The 24461-nt window shown below is 43.5% G+C and overlaps 1 protein-coding gene across 1 annotated transcript in view; it reads right to left on the reverse strand.

Moving 5' to 3' along the window:
* Positions 1–24461, reverse strand: part of mgmt (O-6-methylguanine-DNA methyltransferase) — a 449047-nt gene that overhangs the window by 12797 nt on the left and 411789 nt on the right. The window contains exon 5 of the mRNA XM_068052718.1: positions 22305–22444. Within this exon, the coding sequence (XP_067908819.1) occupies positions 22305–22444 (140 nt within the window). The remainder of the gene's footprint in view (positions 1–22304; positions 22445–24461) is intronic.

The raw sequence follows: 24461 nt of genomic DNA on the forward strand, positions 1-24461 counted from the left end.
AACCACTATAATCATAAAAGGTTACATTAAGCTCTTCACTTAAAGAGAATGTAAAAGATCCAGGAGAATACACAAAATTGAACGTGTAGACTAGACAAACTGATATCATTTGCTCTGATCACTGTCGCTGGTGTTAAAAATGTTTTCCATTCAAAGTGATGACTGATTTTACGAGGAACTGTAACCCTTGAACTTTCCTTCCTTTTCCATGGAATTGTTTTTATTCATAAGAATGTACGTACAGAAATGGTGCTGGGAAATGAGCTTTAACACAGTTTAAAAGTAACGATATAATTGTACCAGTTATATAATATTATTTTGCCATATTTCATTGTAATTTTCCCTTTCCCTCACATAATTTATGCTTTTGACAGAATTATAAGTTCTCTAATATTACTCAGAGATTTAAGCCTAAAAATGATATTTAACTCAAGAATTATGATTTGCATACCCTCACATATTACATAGAATGACTATTCCAAATAGATAGAAAGCTACAAAATAAATTACATTTAGGTAATTAAACAGTAACTTCCCAATTTCAATCATTTACTTTATTTTTGGGGCTTAATTTTTTCTGCTCGCACACTGAGTAATGCATTTGTATAAAATTGCTTTGTGCACTATTCAACACAATCATTAATTCATTTATTTTAACAACTGTGTTAAAATGAAACTCTGTTTGTGTGTTTAGAAACAGCAATCATTGATTGCTTCTATCTGAGAAATATGGTTTCAGTTTGATTGATAACCTCTCTCCAGAGCAGATTCATTGAATATTAAAATATTTATTGCAGCACTAGCACTAGGACTTTAGCAATTTTTAAAAACTGGTACAAATAGCTTGCTGGCATAGCGGCATGGTTGGGTGTTAGGACTGTGCCATTGATTTCGCTACATAGCGAGCTCCTGTTCCCTGCAGAACTATAAGAGAGTTGCATCAGTAATGATGAAATCGCTTCCCCTGAACTGAGGGAGATGACAACCTACAGAAGGTGGTATCAACATGCACTGTTCTCAGCTACAATTAATGCAATCAAGTAGTTGGTTATGGAGGCACTTACAGAAGTTTGCCAACAGGCGACATGCTTGCCTTCCATATCTCAGATTGGCGAATCAAAAGTGTGAAAAATATGTTTAAAAAGACAGAAAGTACACTTTGCATGAAAGGAATCATTATTTTGGTAGGTAATTTACTTCAGGTGCAGTAGTAAAATGTGCACCATACATAACAGTATGAGTTTTTGTCAAACATAGTACTCGTCTTTTTTTTAAAAATTGAATCAGTAACTTCTCTTTTTTAATTCCCCCACCCATTTTTTTTTCTCTACTGCCCCATCCTTTCCTGTAGGTGTTGACTTCCTTTGTTGGGTGTAATTCCACACGTGATCATCCTTTAGGAAGGAAGGAAATAAAGAAATTGAAATAAAGGAAGCACATTTATTTAACACCTTTCATGAGCTCAACATGTTCTATCATGCCTCACAGCCAATGAATGGGAGTGCTGAAGCCAAATGCATTCTCATTACTTGCACCCTGGCTGAAATCAACTAATTCAGGACAGACTGGGGATCAATCACAGTGTCTGTGCGGTTCCCTGCTCACTGCCTCAACCAGCTAAACCATTGGGATAGGAGCTTCATGTTAACTTTGAGGGTATATTACTCAAGGTCAAACGAACCTAGTCAATAAAAATGGGGAATGCCCATCTCTGGTTCCTCCTAAAATTTCCTTGCCATAAGATTTTAATCCTCACCTGACAAACAACCTTGAACAGAACCACATTTTCATCTGGGTGATTCCCTTCAGCTTACCATTTCAATGGCCTGGGTCTTGGATCAACTTTGTAAAGACTAAACCAAAGCCTGTGTCTCCATCCAAAGCAACTGCACTTCAAAATCCAGTCAGTTTTTGCATTTTAAATTGCATGGTAATAAACCATGAAACTTTTGTCAAGTTGAATTGTTCTAACTTTTGTTGAAACAAAGCTTAAAGTAATGATAACATAGTATTTTAAATAGTTTGTTTTTCACAGTATCTTTCATACTGACTGTATGAGCTCCAATAAATCTAGTCAGAAATGCTCACTTTTTCATGTACTGTAAATTTCCAAAACCATAGATTTGTTTTGAACAAAAATAACATGAAGGAGCCTTTCAATCAATACCAGAATCCCTTAGATTCAGGTAACAGCTGAATATTCTCTCTAACTTTGCATTTTGTACTTCTGGGTAGAGCCCACCAGGGAAAGAACTTGTTTTCACTCCAGGCCTCATCAATACCTAAATCCTGGTGAACAAGTGACACTGAGAAGCTGTAATCAATAGCTCCCTGTGCGTTTTTTCTTCTGGTCAAATGGTTCAGCACTACTGACAGCCTTGACACTTAGAACATGATGCTAAATCTTTATCAACAGCCATCTCGGTGACTGGCAAAACAAGATGCTGGCAGTCATTAACGCTCGTGGCAATCTGTGAATAAACTAACTCCCCAATAAAGCTCTTGTTTAAAAAAGGTGAAGAAAAACTCTCTGTACCATGTATTGATTGTCTTTGAACTGCATTTAGCAAATCCTGTCAGTAGACTGAATTCAACGGTGTTCAACAGTGGTGTCAAGCTCATTACTTGTTTTAGGCTTTATACAGTAGAAAGTGACCATTCCACTACAGCCAACTGACGATTCAGCAACATAATTGTACCCATTTCTAAATCCACCTTCCACTGTCAAAAGGCTGAGTTACAAAGACAAAGAACTGAATTTTCCTGGCACCGTGGTGGTAGGCATGGAGGTGGTGGCTGGCGAGGGGGTCCTAAGAAAATGGGGGGAGCCGTGTTGGGATGGTTCCCTGACGTATTCCCTCCACCAGGTATCTTTCCTGGGATGGCTGGGAAGCGGATTGGCTGCCCGGTCCAGGGAGGCGGACAACCAATTAACGTTGTTATGGCACAAATTAGGAGTAATTGTGGAGCCTTGCCAGCATTTTGTCACCAGTGGAGAACGGCACCCTGCCGCGTGTGGAGGCTGCCAGTTCAATGCAGGTAGTGCCCTGCAGCAGGCCGGCGAGGGCAGGATGATAGGGGCTCATCGGAGGCAGAGGCTCCATGCCCCAATGACGGGGCCATGGGCAGGAAAGCCACACATGCGGCCAAACGCTTCCGCTGGAGGCGTTTCCCCTCCACTCCGAGAGGCTTAAAAAAACTGATAATTTTTTATTTGCATCCACACCTCCGAGGGTGCCTCCATGTTGAGCTGCCCTCGCAGTTGCAGACCTACCTCAGCAGCACCCAGTGGGTCTGCCGAGGCTACATAGCCACCGGCTCTCTGTTTGGACCAGCAGTATTGTGAGCCACTGTCCTTAATAGGATGGCAAGCGCAGAGGCGACATCATGGAAACTTACACCGCTAGTCTTGCTGCTGACAGGTATGGGCACGGGATCCCAGTTGGGTCCTGAAGGCCGTGGGAAAGTCCAGCCCAAAATGTCCATTTTCTGTCTGAATTTGTGAACACAATTTAAAAAGACAGCAATTATACCATACCTTTTGTATCATTTGTTTAACTGCGACAAAAGCTAGGATCTTTCTTTAGTTCAGCATTTTGAAACGATTTGCAGAAAAACGAACAAATTTGCTGGCTTGCAATAAGTACACACAGTATATGCACAGAAAAAAGTCAAAAAGTTAACCCAGTGGAAAAGCTTGTTACTGATTTGGATGAAAGCAGTAGGAAAATATCTACCAATATTTTAAGGAATGATGAAAATACATACACAGCAGTCACTATAATATAACATATTCATTATCTAGTAAATGATGTACATCATATAGTGCAAGTACATGATATAGTGATACTGAGGTTAGAAGATTACACATTCAAATCCCAGTCCAGGATTTGAACACTTAATTTAGGCTGATATTGCAGTGCAGTATGAGGGGAATTATTCCTTACCAGGTGTGTAAACTCACCTTACCTCAATGTAACTTCAGTTCCTCATTGTAATAAAGAAAATAATAAACTATAGTACACTGTCCTGGTGAATGGGTTAAGTAGCACTTTATTTTGATTAGCCCTATCACTGAAATAGACCGAGGCTTGTTCTGGGTTTGCTCAGTTATGTTCTTAAGGTAGACAGGTCTAGTGTCTGCCAGCCTTTCTCAGTAGAACTCACCAACTGACTTCCAACATGCATGTTTATGTCCCCTGTCTGGACACAAAATCGAGAGCTTCACCTCCACCTCTTTAATTGTTCTGGAGTTGCCCAATGGAGCCGCCAATTATCCGCCTGCTGCTGATACTCAGTTGTGGACTCCTTGGAACTAGCCCTTGCAGAGCTCACAAGGATACAGCATTCCAATCTCTACTTTGTGAATGTTTACTGGGATGTTTCATGATAAAGTTACATTGTTTCAAGCAATGTAGACAGATGCTTCATTTCACTTCTCATCTGCAATCCCAGCAAGTGACTGTCCTTTGAATCTAATCCCTGGTGAACAAAACAGAATATTTTTTCTAAAATAAAAGCAAAATACTGCGGATGTTGGAAATCTTTTCTCCCCTGGTTCTAAAACCATTCTTCCCACCTACAACCGTGACTCTTCTGACGCCCTACGTCATTTTGACAATTTCCAGTTTCCTGGCCCTAACCACCTCCTCTTCATTATGGACGTCCAATCTCTCTACACCTCCATCCCCCACCAGGACAGTCCGAGGGCTCTCCGCTTCTTCCTTGAACAGAGGCCCAACCAGTCCCCATTCACCACCACCCTCCTCTGCCTGGCTGAACTTGTTCTTACATTGAACAACTTCTCCTTCAACTCCACTCACTTCCTCCAAATAAAAGGTTGCTATGGGTACCCACACGGATCCTAGTTATGCTTGTCTTTGTGTGGGGTATGCCAAACATTCCTTGTTCCCGTCCTACTCAGGCCCCTCCCCCAACTCCTGTTCCGGTACATTGACAACTTTATTGGTGCCGTTTCCTGCTCTCGCCCCGAACTGGAAAACCTCATCAACTGTGCTTCCAATTTCCACCCTTCTTTCATCTTTACATGGTCATCTCCAACAATTCCCTTCCCTTCCTTGACTTCTCTGTCTCCATCGCTGGGAATAGACTGTCCGCTAATATTCATTTTAAGCCCACTGACTCCCACAGCTATCTCGAATACACTTCCTCATACCCTGCTTCCTGTAGGACTCTATTCCTTTCTCCCAATTTCTCTGTCTCCGACGCATCTGTTCTGGTGATGCAACCTTCCACAACAGCGCTTCTGATATGACTTCCATTTTCCTCAACTGAGGATTCCCCCACATTGTGGTTGAAACGGCCCTCAACTGTGTCCGACTCATTTTCTGCACTTCTGTCCTCACCCCTTCCCCTCCTTCCCTGAACCGCAACAGGGTTCCCCTTGTCCTCACTTTCCACCCCACCAGCCTCCACATCCAAAGGATCATCCTCTGCCATTTCCATCACCTCCAGCGTGATGCCATCACTAAATGCATCTTCCCCTCCCAACATTCCATAGGGATCGTTCCCTCTGCGACACCCTGGTCCACTCCTCTATTACCCCCGACACCTCGTCCCCTTCCAATGCAATCACAGGAGGTGCAATACCTGCCCTTTTACCTCCTCTCTCCTCACCATCCAAGGCCCCAAACACTCCTTTCAGGTGAAGCAGCGATTTAGTTGTACTTCTTTCAATTTAGTATACTATATTTGCTGCTCACAACGCGGTCTCCTTTACATTGGGGAGACCAAATGCAGATGGGGTGACCTCTTTGCGGAACACCTCCACTTAGTCCATAAGCATGACCCCGAGCTTCCAGTTGCTGGCCATTTAAACACTACCCTGCTCTCATGCCCACGTCTGTCCTTGGCCTGCTGCAGTGTTCCACTGAACAGCAACGCAAGCCTGAGGAACAGCAGCTCATTTTCCGATTAGGCATTATACAGCCTTCCGGACTGTTCAATAATTTCAGAGGATGACTGGCCCCCTTTTTATTATTATTTTATTTCATTTTGTTTTATTCTTTTTTTTTAACCATATGCCTGCCTTAAACTGGGTTTTTCATGTTTGTGCTTTTGGCTTGGGTTGTTTGTTATTTTGTCATTAACACTCTCTCTGCACTCATGCTTTGTCTTTCACCACACCATTAGCACACTCCCTTTGCCTCTGCCCCATGACCTCCTTGTCAGTTAATCTCTCTGGCCCTCTGTCCTATCACACACCCTCCCTTTTGTTCTCTTTCCCCTCACCCCTGCTTCACTTGCTTTAAACCTATTATATTTCTAACCTTGACCAGTTCTGATGAAAGGTCACCTGAAGTGTTAACTCTGCTTCTCCCTCCACAGATGTTGCCAGACCTGCTGAGTATTTCCAACACTTTTTGTTTTTATTATAGAAGACTTTTTCTTATGATTTAGAGGAAGGCAAAGATCTGAAAAAAGTAGATCGGGAGGACAACACTGTTTATTTATGATTACACATTCTTGGCTTACAGGAAAACAACTGTTAACACTTTTTTCTGATGCCTTACAGATTTCGGCAGCACCCCAGCTGAAAATAAGTTGCAGCTACAAAACTTTACAAGATGTGCCTCCTGGAAGTCACAGAATCCTTTCCAGACTCTCAACTATTTTGAAGATCAACCCTCATATTTCCAATTATATGGCAGCCAATATTCTTCAATATCCCCACCAGAAGCCACACAGTTTAACACAAACCTTAACCTACAAATTTGACTGAGCCCAAAAACGGCGGGGCAGGACGTGGAGTTTGCGCTGCACGTGCCCATTCATGTGGTTGCAGGGATCACATTAAAGTTGGTGCTGGCAGCTTGTTATCATAACTCAGGTGTACAGTTAGTGCTAACGTCGGCTGTGTGCTGGGGAGGCAGTAAATCGAGCTTCACTGATGGTACTTAAAGGCAGTCAGCATCTCGTAAAGGGGAGGTGCACTCTGGCTGCAGACAGCATGGAATGCCTGCATGGAGAGAAATAGCTGCAAGGGGTCCAGAGGGCACCTGTTGCAGGCCCTAGTCAAGGCAGCGAACAGGAGGAGGGAGATTCCATTTTCCCCGGGGGCGGGGGGGGGCAGAAAATCATCCAGGAAACTCCTCTGCCACCAGTGGGGAGAGGTCATTGAGGAGGTTAGCGCCAGGACATGGCTGCACTGCCAAACAAGTTCAATAACATCACCAGAGTTGACAAGGCAAGAATCTTGCTTCTCACCTCAATTACTATCTCCTGACACCTGCAGTTTCACTATTTACAATTCTCCCCTCTCCTGCTTCCCTTCACTCTCCTACAATCTCTGCACCACATTTCACTCAATATTCTTTGCACATCCCACTCTTGCCTCTCTCACTTTCCCACACCTCACATCTTACTCATTATATATGAACGATTCAACCATGACAGGCACATTCTCTAAACACCTCACATGGATTTCACTATCATACTTCTTTCTTTCTTACAGGAGGAGGTCGTGCATAACTTGTGACAGGAGCCACAACTGGAGTATGCTAATCCTGTCTACATGCCCACTTCCCATGCAGAAAGATGCTGGTCATCACTGGCTGGGGAAGTCATGGTCCTGGTGAGTGGCATTTCTGGAAGAGACGTCACACAGAATTCCTTCACATCTTATCCTCTTTTCTCTTCTTACTTCTATCTCACTCCATATACTTTGCATGGCAAATTACAGCTCTTTAACCAGCCACTTCTCGCTTGGTTTATAAGGCCGGTGTTCTCAGCACCTTGCTGTATGACTGTGAAACATGGGTGACTTACAGCGACCAGGAAAAGCGGCTCAATAATTTCCTTCTTCGCTGTCTGCGGTGCATTATGGGTACAGCCTGGTAGGACAAAATCACAAATACAGCAGTCCTCGCAAAGGCAGAGTGTTGGCACTACTCAAACAGAGGCAGCTTTGGTGGATTGGACACGCCTGCAGGATGGAAGACAGTCACCTACTCAAAGACCTTCTGTACGGTGAGGTAGCCGGGTCCAGATGACCAGTGGGGTTCCCAAAGTTCCACTTCAAGGATGCTTGCAAGCATGACATGAAGGCCCTAAATGTCAACTATCGCACTTGGGAGTCACTAGCTGGCGAAAGAGGGAAATAGTGACACACATCCTGTGGACTGGTGTGCACTACCATGATGACCAGTTGCTACAGCAGCTTGCAACAGGCAACAATGTCAAAAACAACTCACAACATCACTTGGCAGCTTCACATGTAGCACTTGTGGCAGAACCTGCCTCTCAAGGACTGGCTTTCACAGCTATCACCAAAGATGCACAAGAGAAGACACCCCACCTAAATGAATTGTTTGCTGCGTATCCATCATCTTTTGTAGATGGAAGGATGCCAAGCATCTTTCTTGCCGCTCCCTTCAGATTAAAGGATAACTTTGTTTCCCTTCTTTATGTCAGGAGCTGAAGATGAAGCCAGCCTTCCTGAAGATGCAGTGTCACTTGATCGGACCCAAGCAGCATCAGCCTAATGACTGACACTACATCTAGTCGAGAGGGTAGCCTAGAGGAGGGGTCTTCACATAGTGAATCACCACCACAAGTATGCAAAAGATAGGGCAGGGGTTTAGGACACCACAGGTGCCAGTTTGCCAGAGGTGTGCAGGTGACTCGGACGTTGACTTCAAGGGCTCAGGTTACTGAAGAAGGCTGATGGACATTCATCAGGAAATAGGCAGCCTGCCAGAGAGTTTGTGTGTAATGGCTCAGAGAATGGAGGAGGCCAGCTCTAACTTGTGACAGGGCTTTATGCGGAGTGTGGGAACTATTCTGTCAACATGGAGCGAATGGTTAGTGTGTCCACCAGGACGAAGCCTCTGCTACTAACTTTGATAGCTTCCATAGCAGCTCACATTGCTGGCATGGAAGCTCAGATGGCTCTCATCTTGGCTCTGGGGGCCAGTGTTGAAAGGGGTTTCCAGGGCATCACATCATTCCTGCACTCAGTTCGCTCTAGAGCCATAGGAGCTGAGGGGCAGCCTCAAGAGAGTGGGCCATGTGGGAGACACCCATTGTCCTCTCTGGATGAAAGCATGTCTGCTCCCTCACCACCCGCTCTGCCAGTGCCTTTGCTAGTACCATATAGCCAGCTAGGCCAAACTACCACAGCGCATGCTAAGACGCTGCAGTGTGCAGCGGGGCCCTCAAGGCACAGAGCTATTTGAGGTTGTCCGCTATGACCTAAAGTGTTCTCAATGGAAACTCAGCAGTCTTTCACCTCCCAGGCTATAGCCACTGATGTTACATTCCCTAGGAGCACTAGTATAGCTAAATGAGCAGACAAAACAGGCACTAAAGGGTTGCACAAGGGTGATTCTTAATTAATCCTGTTAAATATTCTACACATTTTTAACTGAATTTTTTTGTTCTGGATTTGGTGGAGTTACTATTTGTAGTGAAGTGAGGAGAAGAAGCTGGAATGAAGGAGGCAATTGGATAACGGTGATAAGCATTTCTACCTCTGTAAACTTGTGGTCATCCAAAACTTTGCTCCTGTGTCCTAACTCCCACCAAGCCCCATTCACCCATCACCCTGTGCTCACTGACCAACAATGGCTCCTGGTTAAGCAGTGGCTTGATTTAAAATTCTCATCTTTGTTTTCAACTCTCTCTACCACCTCTCCCCTTCCTATCTCTGTAATCTCCTCCAGTTCCATAACCCTTTGAGATATCTGTGCTCCCCCAATTTCAGCTTCTTCAGCATACCTGATCTTAATCGCTCCACCAATAGTGGCTGTGCCCGCAGCTGCCAAGGTCCAAGCTCTGGATTCCCTCCTTAAACCTCTCCAGCTTGCTTTCCTCCTTTAAGATGCTCCTTACAACCTACTTCTTTTACCAATCTTTTGGTCATCTGCCCTAATATCTCAAGTAGCTTAGTGTTAAAGGTTTTGTGTGATAACAATCCTGTGAAGCGTCTTGTGATGTTTTTCTATATTGAAATCGCTTATATAAATACAAGTTGCTGTTGTTATTGTGGCACTGTTGGCATATTGAGGATGGGAGAGATAGCTCGTGTGAAGGGCTCTTGGATAATCTGCTCTGGCAGCTAGGCGATTTGGTGATCAACATTGCTCATGCTGTTCCTCCTCTTCGTGTTCCTCCCCCTCTTCCTTCTCCTGCTATTCTTGCTGTCCAGGTGGTGATGAGGACTAGTCCCTCTTGTGGAAAAGTTATGCAACGTGCAACAGATGACCCAAAATCTGGTTACTCTGTCAGAGCTGTACTGCAAAGCTCCTCCCAAATAGTCTGGGCATTGGAAACATTGCTTGAGCATGCTGAGTGTCTGAGAGGGTAGATAGCGACAAACTATTTCTACTGGTTGGGGAGTCTAGGATTAGGGGACATTGCCTAAACATTAGAGGCAGGCTTGAAGCTATGAAACACTTTACACGCAAAGGCTCGAAGTTTGGAACTCTCTTCCACAAATGGCAGTTGATGCTGGGCCAATTGATAATTTTAAATGAGATGGATAGATTTCTGTTAACCAAAGGTCTAAAAGGAAAAGGGGCAAAGGTAGGTGCATGGCGTTAGGTCATAGATAAGCCATGACCTCATTGAATGGTGGAACAGGCTCAAGGGCTAAATAGTCTATTTCTGTTCCAATGTTCCTATGTTCAGTGTCAACTGTTGTCCAGCTGGAAGCACACACGCCTCTGAATTAGAAGACAGTCAGTTCAAGTCCCACTCCAGAGACTTGAACACAAAATCTAGGTTGTTACCCCAATGCAGTGCTGCGGGAGTGCTGCACTGTTGCAAGGGCCATCTTTTGGACGGGATGTTAAACTGAGGCCCCATCCGCGCTCTCAGGTGGATGTTAAAGATCCCATGCCACTATTTCGAATAAGAGCAGTTGAGTTTTCTCCAGTGTCCAGGCCAGTATTTGCCCCTTAATCAACATCATGAAAAACCAGATTATCTGGTCATAATCTCATTGCTGTTTGTGGGTCCTTGTCATGCGCAAATTGACAGCCGCGTTTCCTACATTACAACAGGGTGAGCACTTCAAAAATACTTTATTGGCTGTAATGGGTATTGGGACATTTTGAGGTCATTATAGGTCGTTAAAGTTGCTACATAAATGCAAGTCTTTCTTTTTTCCCTTCACACAAGAAAAATTAATTAATCATGACATCTGCCAGTAAACTGTGCAGAGACCTGCATGATGCAGTGATTGTGCTCACAAACAAGCTGCATATTGAGGCAGTGGAATTCCTTTCTACTCAGAAAGATTCCAGGTTGGTGATGTGTGCAATCTACAGTGCCTTGCACATTCAGCAAACCTACAATGTAGGCGAACTCTAATTCTCTCTCGTCCTGTTTCACTCCGTCCATTAGGTAAGAGATGTAGCTGTTCCTCCTGGCATAGAGCGTCTCGGTCACCTCTCCATTACAGCAGTGAACAGAAAACTGGGAGACATCACTGCTGTCACTTCCTGCAGCCTGGAAGGACCCTGTTGCATAAAATTAAAGGGCAACTGGAACCTTCACATCCAAAGGGTAACGTTGTCCATGGCCTGGTTCAAGGCTTGAGTTGTGACTGCAGCAGGTGATGAGGCTGGGTGATAGCCTCCTCTGTGGAGGGAAAGGGCCTGACAGACTGCTCCTCAGTGAAATTAAGGTAGACGTTTTCTTTGCAGATCCACTGTAAGTGTGACATCCTGTGCATTAACCTCCTCCTCCCTCTTTTCCCAGCTGCTCCTGCTCACTCCTGTTTTCTTCCCTTTGTCCTCCAACCTCAAAGGCTGATATATGGATCCATGCATTATGCAATGAAACGGTTATAAAGGCATCCAAAAGCAGTCCAGCAAAACCTTAGAAGTCAAACGTCTGTTATACAAGTCAGAAAATAAGCTTAAAAACACTCAAGAGGTTGACCAGCAACTGAGAGGGACAAACTAGCAACTGTGGACAAGCCTTTAAATAACACTGCTGAAGGGTCCTTGCTGCCTGTTTGTTCCACGAGTTGTTGAGTGAGTTTATCATGTGCTGAGTCAAGCATTGGGGCTGACTAATTTCAAAAAGGGTCCTATCCTTATTCGAATCCTTTAACAAGCATTTTATCCGGTGTGTATCCTGGACACCTATGGAGGAGCTGTTACAATAAGACGGGGTTGTGGGTTTTTGGCATGGAATATATGGGCATATACGCCATGTTGGTCACTTAAGCGCCTGTTTTATGTCTCTATAACGGATACTGCACCAACAAATTTCTGGATTACTAAGTTTTGGATTGTACGTACATAAGATACATTACAGAGGAACCTGTTTATTTAGACCTCTCCTTATAGTAATCATTGTCAGTGATATCTCGCTTAACTTGTACGGCAGTCATTAAAATGACCTTGAACTAATCAGTCCTCCACTCCCTTTTTCCAAAAGCTTTTAAGATTCTTTAATGGGTCCCCTGTACTATTCTAATGAGCTTGTTAAATGAACTCTATGTTTGCCCTTTAAAGACCACCGACCTCACAATCAATATGAAATACAGAAAAGTATTTGAAGTTTTTTCCTTTGTAAAGGTGAGTTGATCAACAGTGTCCTGGGCATTATGTGCAGCAGAGACATTGCAACTCTCACTTAATGCTGACCCCTCTTCTGCCTTCTGATAAAGTTAGAAGGTCACTGTGCGAATTACGTGCAGCGAGCTAACTACCAGGGAATACTTGTCAAAGAGGTACATACGAGCATATGAATTAGGAGCAGGAGTAGGCCACTCAGCTGAACGTTCATGGCTGAATGGATTACCCCACATTTCCGCCTACTCCCGATAACCTTTCACCCCCTTGCTTATCAAGAATCTATCTACCTCTGCCTTAAAAATATTCAAAGACTCTGCTCCCACCACCTTTTGAGGAAGAGAATTCCAAAGACTCATGACCCTCTGAGAGAAAAAATTTCTCCTCATCTCTGTCTTAAATGGGTGACCCCTTATTTTTAAACAGTGACCCCTAGTTCCAGATTCTCCCACAAAGGGAAACATCCTTTCCACACCCACCCTGTCAAGACTCCTCAGGATCGTATATGTATCAATCAGGTCGCCTCTTACTCTTCTAAATTCCAGTGGATACAAGCCTAGCCTGTCCAATCTTTTCTCGTAAGACAGCCCGCCCATTCCAGGTATTAGTCTAGTAAACCTTCTCTGTACTGCTTCCAACACATTTACATCCTTCCTTAAATACGGAGACCAGTACTGTACATAGTACTCCAGATGTGGTCTCACCAATGCCCTGTATAGCTGAAGCATAACATCCCTACTTTGTATTCAATTTCCCTCTCAATAAACAGTAACATTCTATTAACTTTCCTAATTACATGCTGTACCTGCATACTAACCTTTTGCGATTCATGCACTAGAACACCCAGATCCCTCTGCATCTCAGAGCTCAGCAATCTCTCACCCATTAGAGAATATGCTTCTTTTTTATTCTTCCTGTCAAAGTGGACAATTTCACACTTTCCCACATTATACTCCATTTGCCCAGTTTTTGCCCACTCACTTAACCTATCTATATCCATTTGTAGCCTCCTTATGTCCTCTTCACAACTTACTTTCCTAACTATCTTTGTGTCATCAGCAAATTTAGCAACCATACCTTCAGTCCCTTCATCTAAGTCATTTATATAAATTGTAAAAAGTTGAGGCCCCAGCACAGATCCCTGTGGCACATCACTCGTTACATCTTGCCAACCAGAAAATGAGACATTTTTGCCTAATCTGTTTCCTGTTAGCTAACCAATCTTCTATCCATGCCAATATGTTACCCCCTACACCATGAGCTTTTATTTTTTGCGATAACTTTTGATGTGGCACCTTATCAAATGCCTTCTGGAAATCGGAGTACAATACATCCACCGGTTCCCTTTATCCACAGCACATGTAACTCCCTCAAAGAAATCCAATAAATTGGTTAAACATGATTTCCCTTTCACAAAACCATGTTAACTCTGTCTGATAGCCTTGAATTTTTCTAAATGCCCTGCTATACCGTCTTTAATAATAGCTTCTAACATTTTTCCGAAGACAGATGTCAAGCTAACTGGCCTGCAGTTTCCTGCTTTCCGTCTCAAACAAAGAACAAAGAACAGGACAGCACAGGAACAGGCCATTCGGCCCTCCAAGCCTGCGCCTATCTTGATGCCTGCCTAAACTAACACCTTCTGCACTTCCGGGGCCCATATCCCTCTATTCCCTTCCTATTCATATATTTTTCAAGATGTCTCTTAAACGTTGCTATCGTATCTGCTTCCACCACCTCCCCTGGCAGCAAGTTCCAGGCACTCACCACCCTCTGTGTAAAAAAACTTGCCTCGCACATCCTCTCTAAACTTTGCCCTTCGCACCTTAAACCTATGTCCCCTAGTAACTGACTCTTCCACCCTGGGAAAAGGGTCTCCCTCCTTTTTGAATAAAGGAGCTACATTCGCTATTTTCCAATCTAACAGAACCTTCCCCAAATCTAGGGAATTTTGGAAAATTAAAACTAACGCATGAACTATCTCACTAGCCACTTCTTTTAACACCCTAGGATGAAGTCCATTAGGACCCAGGGACTTGTCAGCCCGCAGCTCCAACAATTTGTTCAGTACCACTTCCCTGGTGATTGTAATTTTCTTGAGTTCCTCCCTCCCTTCCATTTCCTGACTTATAGCTAATACTGGGCTGTTACTTGTATCCTCAATAGTGAGGACTGATGCAAAATATCTGTTCAATTCATCCGCCATCTCCTTATTATCCATTATTAATTTCCCAGACTCACTTTTTATAGGACCAACGCTCACATTGTTAACTCTTTTTAAAAATATCTATAGACACTCTTACTATCTGTCTTTATATTTCTAGATAGCTTTCTCTTGTACTCTAATTTTCCATTCCTTATCAATCTTTTAGTCATTCTTTGCTGCTTTTTACATTCTGTCCAATCTTCTGACCAGCCTCCCATTTTTGCAATTATAGGCTTTTTCTTTAAGTTTGATTCTATCTTTAACTGTTTTAGTTAACCGCAGATGGCACGTCCCACGCTTGGAATTTTTCTTTCTCATTGAAATGTATCTATTCTGTGTATTCTGAAATATCCCCTTAAATGTCTGCCACTGCATCTCTATTGACCTATCCCTTAACCTGATTTGCCAGTTCACTTCAGCTAGCTCTGCTTTCATGCCCTCATAATTGCCCTTATTTAAGTTAAAAATACTAGTCTTGGACCCACTCTTCTCTCCCTCAAACTTAATGTAAAATTCAATCGTATTATGATTGTTGCTATCTAGGGGCCCCTTGACTATGAGGTCATTAAATAATCCTATCTCATTGCACAATGCCAGGTCTAGTATAGCCTGCTGTCTGGTTGACTCCAGAACATATTGTTCCAAGAAATTACCCTGAAAATATTCTATGTACTCCTCTTCTAGGCTACCTCTGCCCATCTGATTTTTCAAGTCTACATGTAGGTTAAAATCCCACATAAATATCGCTGTACTTTCTGACAACCTGCCATTATCTCTTCCTTTATACCCCATCTTACAGTGTGGATAATGTTAAGTGGCCTGTACACCACTCCCACAAGTGACTTCTTGCCTTTATGATTTCTCATCTCTACCCAAACTGCTTCTATGTCCTGGTCTCCTGAACTCAGGTCATCCCTCTCTATTGCACTAATACCATTATTAATTAACAGAGCTACCCCTCCACCTTTTCCTTGCTTCCTGTCCTTCCTAAATGTCATGTACCCTTCAATATTCAGATCCCAATCTATGTTGTCCTGCAGCCATGTCTCTGTAATGGCTATCAGATCGTACTTATTTATATTTGCACTCTCAGTTCATCTGTTTTGTTTCAAATGCTACGTGCATTCAGATATAGAGCCTTTAGATGTGTCTTTTTCTTATTTTTGTAACCTCTATCCTTATCTGTTGATTACTCTTAGATTTGTATGCTCTGTCCCTTCCTGTCACAGTCGGTTTATCATTTCCCATATTAATACCTTTCCCTCTTGCCTTGCCTCTATTCCTTGATTTACCACATCTTCCCAAATTTGATCCCTTGCCCCCACTATTCAGCTTAAAACCCTGGGCAACACCTCTGACATCATACCTAGAAATGGAAGCAATGTAGCCTTGAGCCATACTATAGACTAAAGGACCAGAGATAAATTTTGTTTGAACCTTTTCTTCAGCATTAATCCATATAAAAGTTTAAAGAAAGTAACTTCAAGACAGCATCAGCCTTTATTTTGGTTTGGGTATAAGTCATCTTATCTAGGTGAAAGACCGTAAGTAAAGAAGTGACTGGTTATCGCCACTGGTTAGTGAATCAGCAACAAGATGGCGCAAATGGAGGAAAAGCATGGGAAGCATAAACGGGCAGGTAGAATAAAGTTTTCAAGTGCAGAGTTATTAGGATATGCTGATGTAGAAATCAGTCTGGGCCTGTTGTCGGGCCCAGACTTGGTGCTGTGAGGGTTGCGCATGCCTGAAGTAAGAGGCCCAAGGATCGATAGAAATTGATTCTTGGGCCTTATCTGATTAATTCAATACATAAGGCTGAATTTTGCCAGCCTCTGTGGTGGATTGGCGACAGGAGGTGGGGAAGGGGGCAGTAAAATAGCAGGGAGCTGTGATGGGATGACTCCCAGTCACTGGCCTGATGGTCTGCATCCCAGAGTACTTAAGGAAGTGGCCCTAGAAATAGTGGATGCATTGGTGGTCATCTTCCAAGATTCTATAGTCTCTGGAACAGTTCCTACAGATTGGAGGGTAGCTACTGTCACCCCACTATTTAAAAAGGGAGGTAGAGAGAAAGCAGGGAATTATAGACCAGTCAGCCTGACGTCAGTAGTGGGGAAAATTCTAGAGACCATTATCAAAGATTTTATAGCAGAGCACTTGGAGAACAGTGGTAGAATCGGACAGAGTCAGCATGGATTTACAAAAGGAAATCATGCTTGACAAATCTACTAGAATTCTTCGAGGATGTAACTCATAGAATTGATGAGGGGGAGCCAGTGGATGTGGTTTATTTGGACTTTCAGAAGGCTTTCGACAAAGTCCCACATAAGAGATTAGCGTGTAAAATTGAAGCACATGGGATTGGGGGTAATGTATTGTGATGGATAGAAAATTGGTTGGCAGACAGGAAACAAAGAGTAGGGATAAATGGGTCTTTTTCCGAATGGCAGGCAGTGACTAGAGGGATACCGCAGGGATCGGTGCTAGGACTCCAGCTATTCACAATATATATTAATGATTTAGATGAAGGAACTAAATGTAATATTTCCAAATTTGCAGATGACACAAAACTGGGTGGGAGGGTGAGTTGTGAGGAGGATGCAGAGAGGCTTCAGGGTGATTTGGACAAGTTGAGTGAATGGGCTAATGCATGGCAGATGCAGTATAATGTGGATAAATGTGAGGTTATCCACTTTGGTAGCAAAAACAGGAAGGCAGATTATCTGAATGGCTATAAACTGAGAGAAGGGAATATGCAGCGAGACCTGGGTGTTCTTATACACCAATCGCTGAAGGTAAGCATGCAGGTCCAACAGGCGGTAAAAAAGGCAAATGGTATGTTGGCCTTCATTTACTAGGGGACATAGGTTTAAGGTGAGAGTGCCAAAGTTTAGAGGGGATGTGCGAGGCAAGTTCTTTACACAGAGGGTGGTTTGTGCCTGGAACTTGCTGCCGGGGGAGGTGGTGGAAGCAGGTACGATAGCGATGTTTAAGAGGCATCTTGACAAATACACGAATGGGATGGGAATAGAGGGATACGGTCCCCGGAAGTGCAGAAGGTTTTAGTTTAGACAGGCATCAAGATCGGCGCAGGCTTGGAGGGCCAAATGGCCTGTTCCTGTGCTGTACTGTTCTTTGTTCATAGCGGGAGGATTCGAGTGCAGGAGCAGGGATGTTTGGCTGCAATTATACAGGGCCTTGGTGAGGCTACACCTGTAATATTGTGTGCAGTTTTGGTCTCCTTATCTGAGGAAGGATGTTCTTGCTATAGAGGGAGTGCAGCGAAGGTTTACCAGACTGATGTATGAGGAGAGATTAGTTTAGAGATACGGCACTGAAACAGGCCCTTCGGCCCACCGAGTCTGTGCCGACCATCAACCACCCATTTATACTAATCCTACACTAATTCCATATTCCTACCACATCCCCACCTGTCCCTATATTTCCCTACCACCTACCTATACTAGGGGCAATTGCTAATTGCCAATTTACCTATCAATCTGCAAGTCTTTGTCTTGTGGGAGGAAACCGGAGCACCCGGAGGAAACCCACGCAGACACAGGGAGAACTTGCAAACTCCACACAGGCAGTACCCAGAATTGAACCCGGGTTGCTGGAGCAGTGAGGCTGCGGTGCTAACCACTGCGCCACTGTGTCGGTTAGGATTATATTCGCTGGAGTTCTGAAGAGTGAGGGGGGAATCTCATAGAAATCTATAAAATTCGAACAGGACTTGACAGGGCAGTTGCAAGAAGGATGTTCCCGATGGTGGGGGGAGTCCAGAACCAAAGGTCATAGTCTAAGGATACCGGGTAAACCTTTCAGGACTGAGATGAGGAGAAATTTCTTCACTCAGAGAGTGGTGAGCCTGTGGAATTCACTACCACAGAAAGCAGTTGAGTCCAAATCATTAAATATATTCAAGAAAGATTTAGATATAGTTCTTAGGGCTAAAGGAATCAAGGGATACGGGGAGAAAGCAGGAACAGGGTACTGAGTTTGGATGATCAGCCATGATCATAATGAATGGCGGAGCAGGCTCAAAGGGCCGAATGGCCTACTTCTGCTCCTATTTTCTATGTTTCTAAAGAGTAGGAATAAAGGGGTCTTATTCCAAGTCGCAGGCAGTGACTACTGGGGTACCACAGGGATCAGTGCTACGACCCCAGCTATTCACAATAGATATTAATGATATAGATGAGGGAATTAAATGTAATATAAAGAGTTTGCAGGTGACACAAAGCTGGGTGGGAGTGTGAAATGTGAGGAGGATGCAGAGAAGCTCCAGTGTGATTTTGGACAGGTTGAGTGAGTGGGCAAATACATGGCAGATGCAGTATAATGTGGATAAATGTGAGGTTATCCACTTTGGTGGCAAAAACAGAAAGACAGATTATCTGAATGGCGATAGATTGGGAAAAGGGGAGGTGCAGCGAGACCTGGGTGTCCTTGTGCACCAGTCGCTGAAAGTAAACATGCAGGTGCAGCAGGCAGTTAAGAAGGCAAATGGTATGTTGGCCTTCATAGCGAGAAGATTCGAGTACAGGTGCAAGGATGTCTTGCTGCAATTATACAAGGCCTTGGTGAGACCACATCTGGAGTATTGTGTGCATTTTTGGTCTCCTTATCTGAGGAAGGATATTCTTGCTATGGAGGGAGTGCAGCGAAGGTTCACCAGACTGATTCCCAGGATGGCAGGACTGACGTATGAAGAGAGATTGGGTCCATTAGGCTTATATTCGCTAGAGTTTAGAAGAATGAGAGGGGATCTCACAGAAACCTACAAAATTCTAACAGGACTGGACAGACTAGATGCAGGAAGGATGTTACCGATGGCGGGGCAGTCCAGGATCAGGGGTCACAATCTAAGGATAAGGTGTAAGCCATTTGAGACTGAGATGAGGAGGAATTTCTTCACCCAGAGAGTGGTGAACCTGTGGAATTCTCTACCACAGAACGCAGTTGAGGCCAAATCATTAAATATATTCAAGAAAGATTTAGATATGGTTCTTAGGGCTAAAGATATCAAGGGATACGGGGAGAAAGCAGGAACAGGTTCCTGAGTTTGGATGATCATCCATGATTGTCTTGAATGGCGGTGCAGGCTCAAAGGGCCGAATGGCCTACTCCTGCTCCTATTTTCTATGTTTCTATTAAACTTGAACTTGAAGACAAAAATATTCAAGGCTACTTAGGAAAAAGTAGGGAAATAGGATTATTCTACGTAGCTCCAGTGGGGACTGTAGCACCAGTTCAAGCATAATGGTCAAATGGTGCCTTCTGCCTTGAAATGTCTATTATTCTACAAAAAGATTGTGAATGCTAGAAATTAGAAAATAGAAACAGAAAATGTCGGAAATAGACAGAACTGATTGTCTGATGAAAGATCCCCAACATTTATCTGCCTTTTCTCTGTTCAGATGCTGTGTAATTTCACATTTTTTGTTTTTATTTCATAAAAGATTTGACTAATATAGTCCCCAGGTTATGCATTGCAGAAGGCATTCACATACATAATATTTATGTACTCTAGGTATGTTTACTTTATCTTAAAATAGCTCATTAAATGTGGCAGAATTCATGTCATATTTGAATATAGCAAGTGTACTTTTTGTGACAAATCTGTTATACAGTATAGAAAATGGAGCACCATTTTAAATAGAAGATGGTCTTTCAGTTTCCTGTGCAATACACTAATACAACACAAGCAGCTGCTTAAGCATAGAAAAGTGTTGTGACAAAAAATAGTCAAATAAAGATAATTTCAATAATTTCTAGTTTAAAAAACTTAATCATGTGATGATAGTGAGTAGATCTCATAGTTAAGCCTCAAGTTTCCAACCACAGTGCTGTTGGTTTGAAGATGTGATTTAACAGACATTGAAACTTCCCTTCCCTCAATAGAAACCTTTGCAAATTCTCAGCTGGGTTGCTGAATAGAACACTGTGTGATTATACAGCACTGCATTGGGGGGAAAGGGGCAGTGAGGTAAAACTGCTAGGACCAATCCCGCCTTACAGAAGTACACTTTATGTCATCTGATTACAGAGTACTATTGACTATAACTACAGTGCAGTTTCCCATCCAATACCTTATTTAGAATAAAATAAAATGTTGGATTCATTGGATAAATCTGATTCCCACATTCATACCCTCTGTACTGTGGCAGTTTCATGAGCTGTTAGGTTGGGAAAAAATGTTACTGCTGCTGACCTCAACCACTCTCATATGTTGCACACTGATTTTCCTTCAACCTTTCCTTGCCTGCTGTGCAGGAACTGGCTAAAAAAGCTGGGTAAAAAAAAAAGCAAAAAAAAACCTCTGTCTACACAAGTAGACAGGTAGGCAAAATATTTGTGTGTGGAAGGGTATGCTGGCTATTGTAGACTGACAGCTGACGGCCTTTTTTTTTGGCTCTGCCTGTTTTTTCCGCATGTTTGAGTGGATTTGCATCAACTTAGGATTCGGGAGCATAAGTTATTTAAAAGTTAGATGTCAGGCTCGTTTGAAAATAAACACGATAACAGAGGTGGGCAATTATGTTCTCCCAGTGGGATACAGCATTGGGAGACCTAAATGGACAAAGAACAGCAGTATGTGCATGTGTGTGTATAGGAGGGTGGAAGCTTTGTATAATTTGGCCATTGAATCTCATGTTTAAGTACAGATTTTCCTCATAGAAAAGAGTCTTTGTGTACTTAATTTTTTTGTGGCAACTTTCTCCCCCTTTTTCTCCTTCCCTTCTTCTGAAGACGCTGGCTTCTGCTGGGGTATGGTTCCAACCAGCCATCCTTCATATGTGATTCACGTGTGCATGCGGGCAGTGAGTGTTGGCTACCTATTTTACTGTGGCAGCCGTCACAGCCAAGACGTATTCTGACAACCACACGTGTACTTTGTAGCAGGGACCAGAAAAAAAGTGAGAAGGAGCATAATCTGTTGGTTGATTTTTCATCCCTATTCATCCAGGAGCACTGAGACAATTACAACCAAAGCCAGCCTGGCTGAGATAGCTAACTCAACACAGAAACGGAAGTGAACCCTTCTGGTTTGTGCTGGTTCAATTACAAGTTGCGTTACTGGAGAAATTCGTACATATATTTTTATTACCTATGCAACATAAATATTGCTTCCAAAAAGATGAATTTGAAATGTTCTTTTCTCCATTTTTCAACCATTTCATGGACATTAGCAGATGGTAAAGGTAAGCTTTATGCATGTGAGCTTCCATCAGGGAGTCTCTTCAGTCTGGAGCACACGTTGTGAACAGGCGCCCCACGACTCTCTATCATTAAGTGGATTGGATGGAAGATGATGGGGACTGCACACACATATTGCCCAATATGGTGAGGCTCCCCTCCAGGAGTGCAGATTTTCAAAATTAGCCCTATAGTCTATGAATCTAAATGACAAATATTTTAATAAAAATGATCAGAACTTGTTATTACAATGGGACCATTTCTGTCAGCAAGATGATATGGTACAACTGCAATGATACAATTATTGGTATCATGGTTTATCATTATTTCAGCCACAGATATAAACTTACAGGGTTACGTCTCATGGCTCCTCCCACAGCCCTCACTGCTTTTGAATTGCCTGCCAGTGTTGCTAGCTCCTTGTACGAGGTCATTTCTCCAAATTTCACGTCATTCAGCAGAGTCATCAACACGCTGCAGGTGAAGGTAGCTGAAGAAGAGAACAGAGAACACTGTTCAGGTGACTGACAACAATTTCCAACTGACCACTTTAGTATTAATGACCAAAGCAGCTGCTTTGCTAAAAAAAAACACCATACAGTTACCAATTTTTTTTCAAAATTGTTGAAAACTCATCATGTAGAAGTGTTTATAATTTATTGGTGTAAATATTTATTTGTGAATCATTTTAATACTGATGATTTTAATATGGGTACAAAGTTATGAAATTGTAAAGCCAGTTCACTGCTTGTAAACATTTGCCAAAATGTATGACATTTGTTCTCTTTGTTACAAGATATAATCTAGGAAACATTACTGTAGTCATATAGATGGCATGTTTGATATACAGAAGGTTGTAAAGGGCAGATGTCAGAAAATACAAATAAAAGAAAAAAAAGTAAAAGCTTGAAACTCCCAGCAAGCTATTCAACATCTGCAAAAAGAAAACATTTCGGTATGTACATTTTCCCAGATCTGAAACAATAACCTGATTTTCTCTTTACAAATGATGACAGACACATAGGGCAGAATTTTCTCCATGGGCGGAGGTGAACCCTTCTCCTGTGGGAAACAGATTAACGTCAAGATTTTCACAGGGGTGAGCCCTTAATTGATATGGAGATGGGTTCCCTGCCCAATTAGAGCCAGTGGGGGTGGGGACAGAGGTGGGTCAGATGAAGTGGGGGATTGATTTAGACTCCCTACAGTAACCATCACAGGCTGCTGGTTGTCCGGAGATAGAGATCGGCTGATTGCGCCAAAGCCTTTCACAGCATCAGAGGGAACTGAAATGTCACAGGAGAACAGGAGGCCTGACATGAGGAAGGACCTCTTCCCAGGGGTTGGCAGGAGGCCACCATCCAAAACTAAAGAGTTCTGGGTTCAGATAGCTGCCGCCGTCAGCAGTAGAAAAGAGCCTAGAAGAGCATGGATTCAGTGGTTCAGAAAGGTTCAACAACCTAATTCATTCTGGCAAGGTGAGTGCAACCTGCAATACTCCAGACAGGACACAGGGTTTGCACCCTCCAGCGGACACACCACCTGAGCAGTCTCAGGGCACATGTTGCTCCTGAACATGGGAGAGGATATTGCCCAGGCCACTTACTGACCCCTCAGAATGGCTCACAGCCATAGTGCTGCTGAGAACCTGTCACCACTGAGACATACAGCTCCTAATGGATAGGAGCAGATGACATTGGACACAGAGGACAACAGTGCCTTATCTCGTTCTTTTTTATCCTTTCAAATGAAATAGGCACATAATGTCCAGGAGAGGGTCCAGACAGGAGGAGGGGTGAGGTTCTTCACCGTGTTCCCCCCAGTGGAGCAGCAGGATAGTGGAAGAGGAGGCAGTTGGGCCTGGCAATTTGAGAGCTCATGGTGGATCTGGTGATCACACAGGGTGATCTGTTCATTAAGGGAGTGAAATGCATTCCACCATTCGACAGTGTGTCACGCCCTGAGTAACGTTGGGTAGCCTCAGAACTGGAGCGATTTCCACTCTCCTAGGCTAGCTCTTATCATCTCATCTTGTGTCTCCCACAGGTGCAGATGTCCAAACCACGACACCCTCTCCCCTTCCCACCGCGGGCCCAGAGCAGCAAGAAGGAGAAGAAGCACCTTCACACCTTACGAGCGCACAGTCCACCAGCACAGATACTCTCACCTCGTGCACGTAGGTAAAATGACACAGGGTGATGATCAAAGCAGGAGGTGGTGCCGGAGCCAGAGGCTGCTGTGGTCAGTTCCCCTCAGAGGAGGTCAGACAGTCACTTCCCTGCTCACTTGGGCACAGATGTAGGGCCTCAGGAGTTACTAGAAAGGAGGCTCCAGCTTGAACAGCAGCAGGAGATGTGCTCCCACATGTCGGAGTTCCCCGAGGCAGTGCGGGGTCTTGGAAAGTGGACGTAGAAGTCCATCCAGCTCATGTGCGCCACAATGTCTCAGGGCTTTGAGCGCATGACCTCCTCCATAGAGAAAGTGGCTAATCTCGTATACAGCCATAT

The sequence above is a fragment of the Heterodontus francisci genome, chromosome 20, assembly GCF_036365525.1.
Source record: "Heterodontus francisci isolate sHetFra1 chromosome 20, sHetFra1.hap1, whole genome shotgun sequence".
Taxonomy (NCBI): domain Eukaryota; kingdom Metazoa; phylum Chordata; class Chondrichthyes; order Heterodontiformes; family Heterodontidae; genus Heterodontus; species Heterodontus francisci.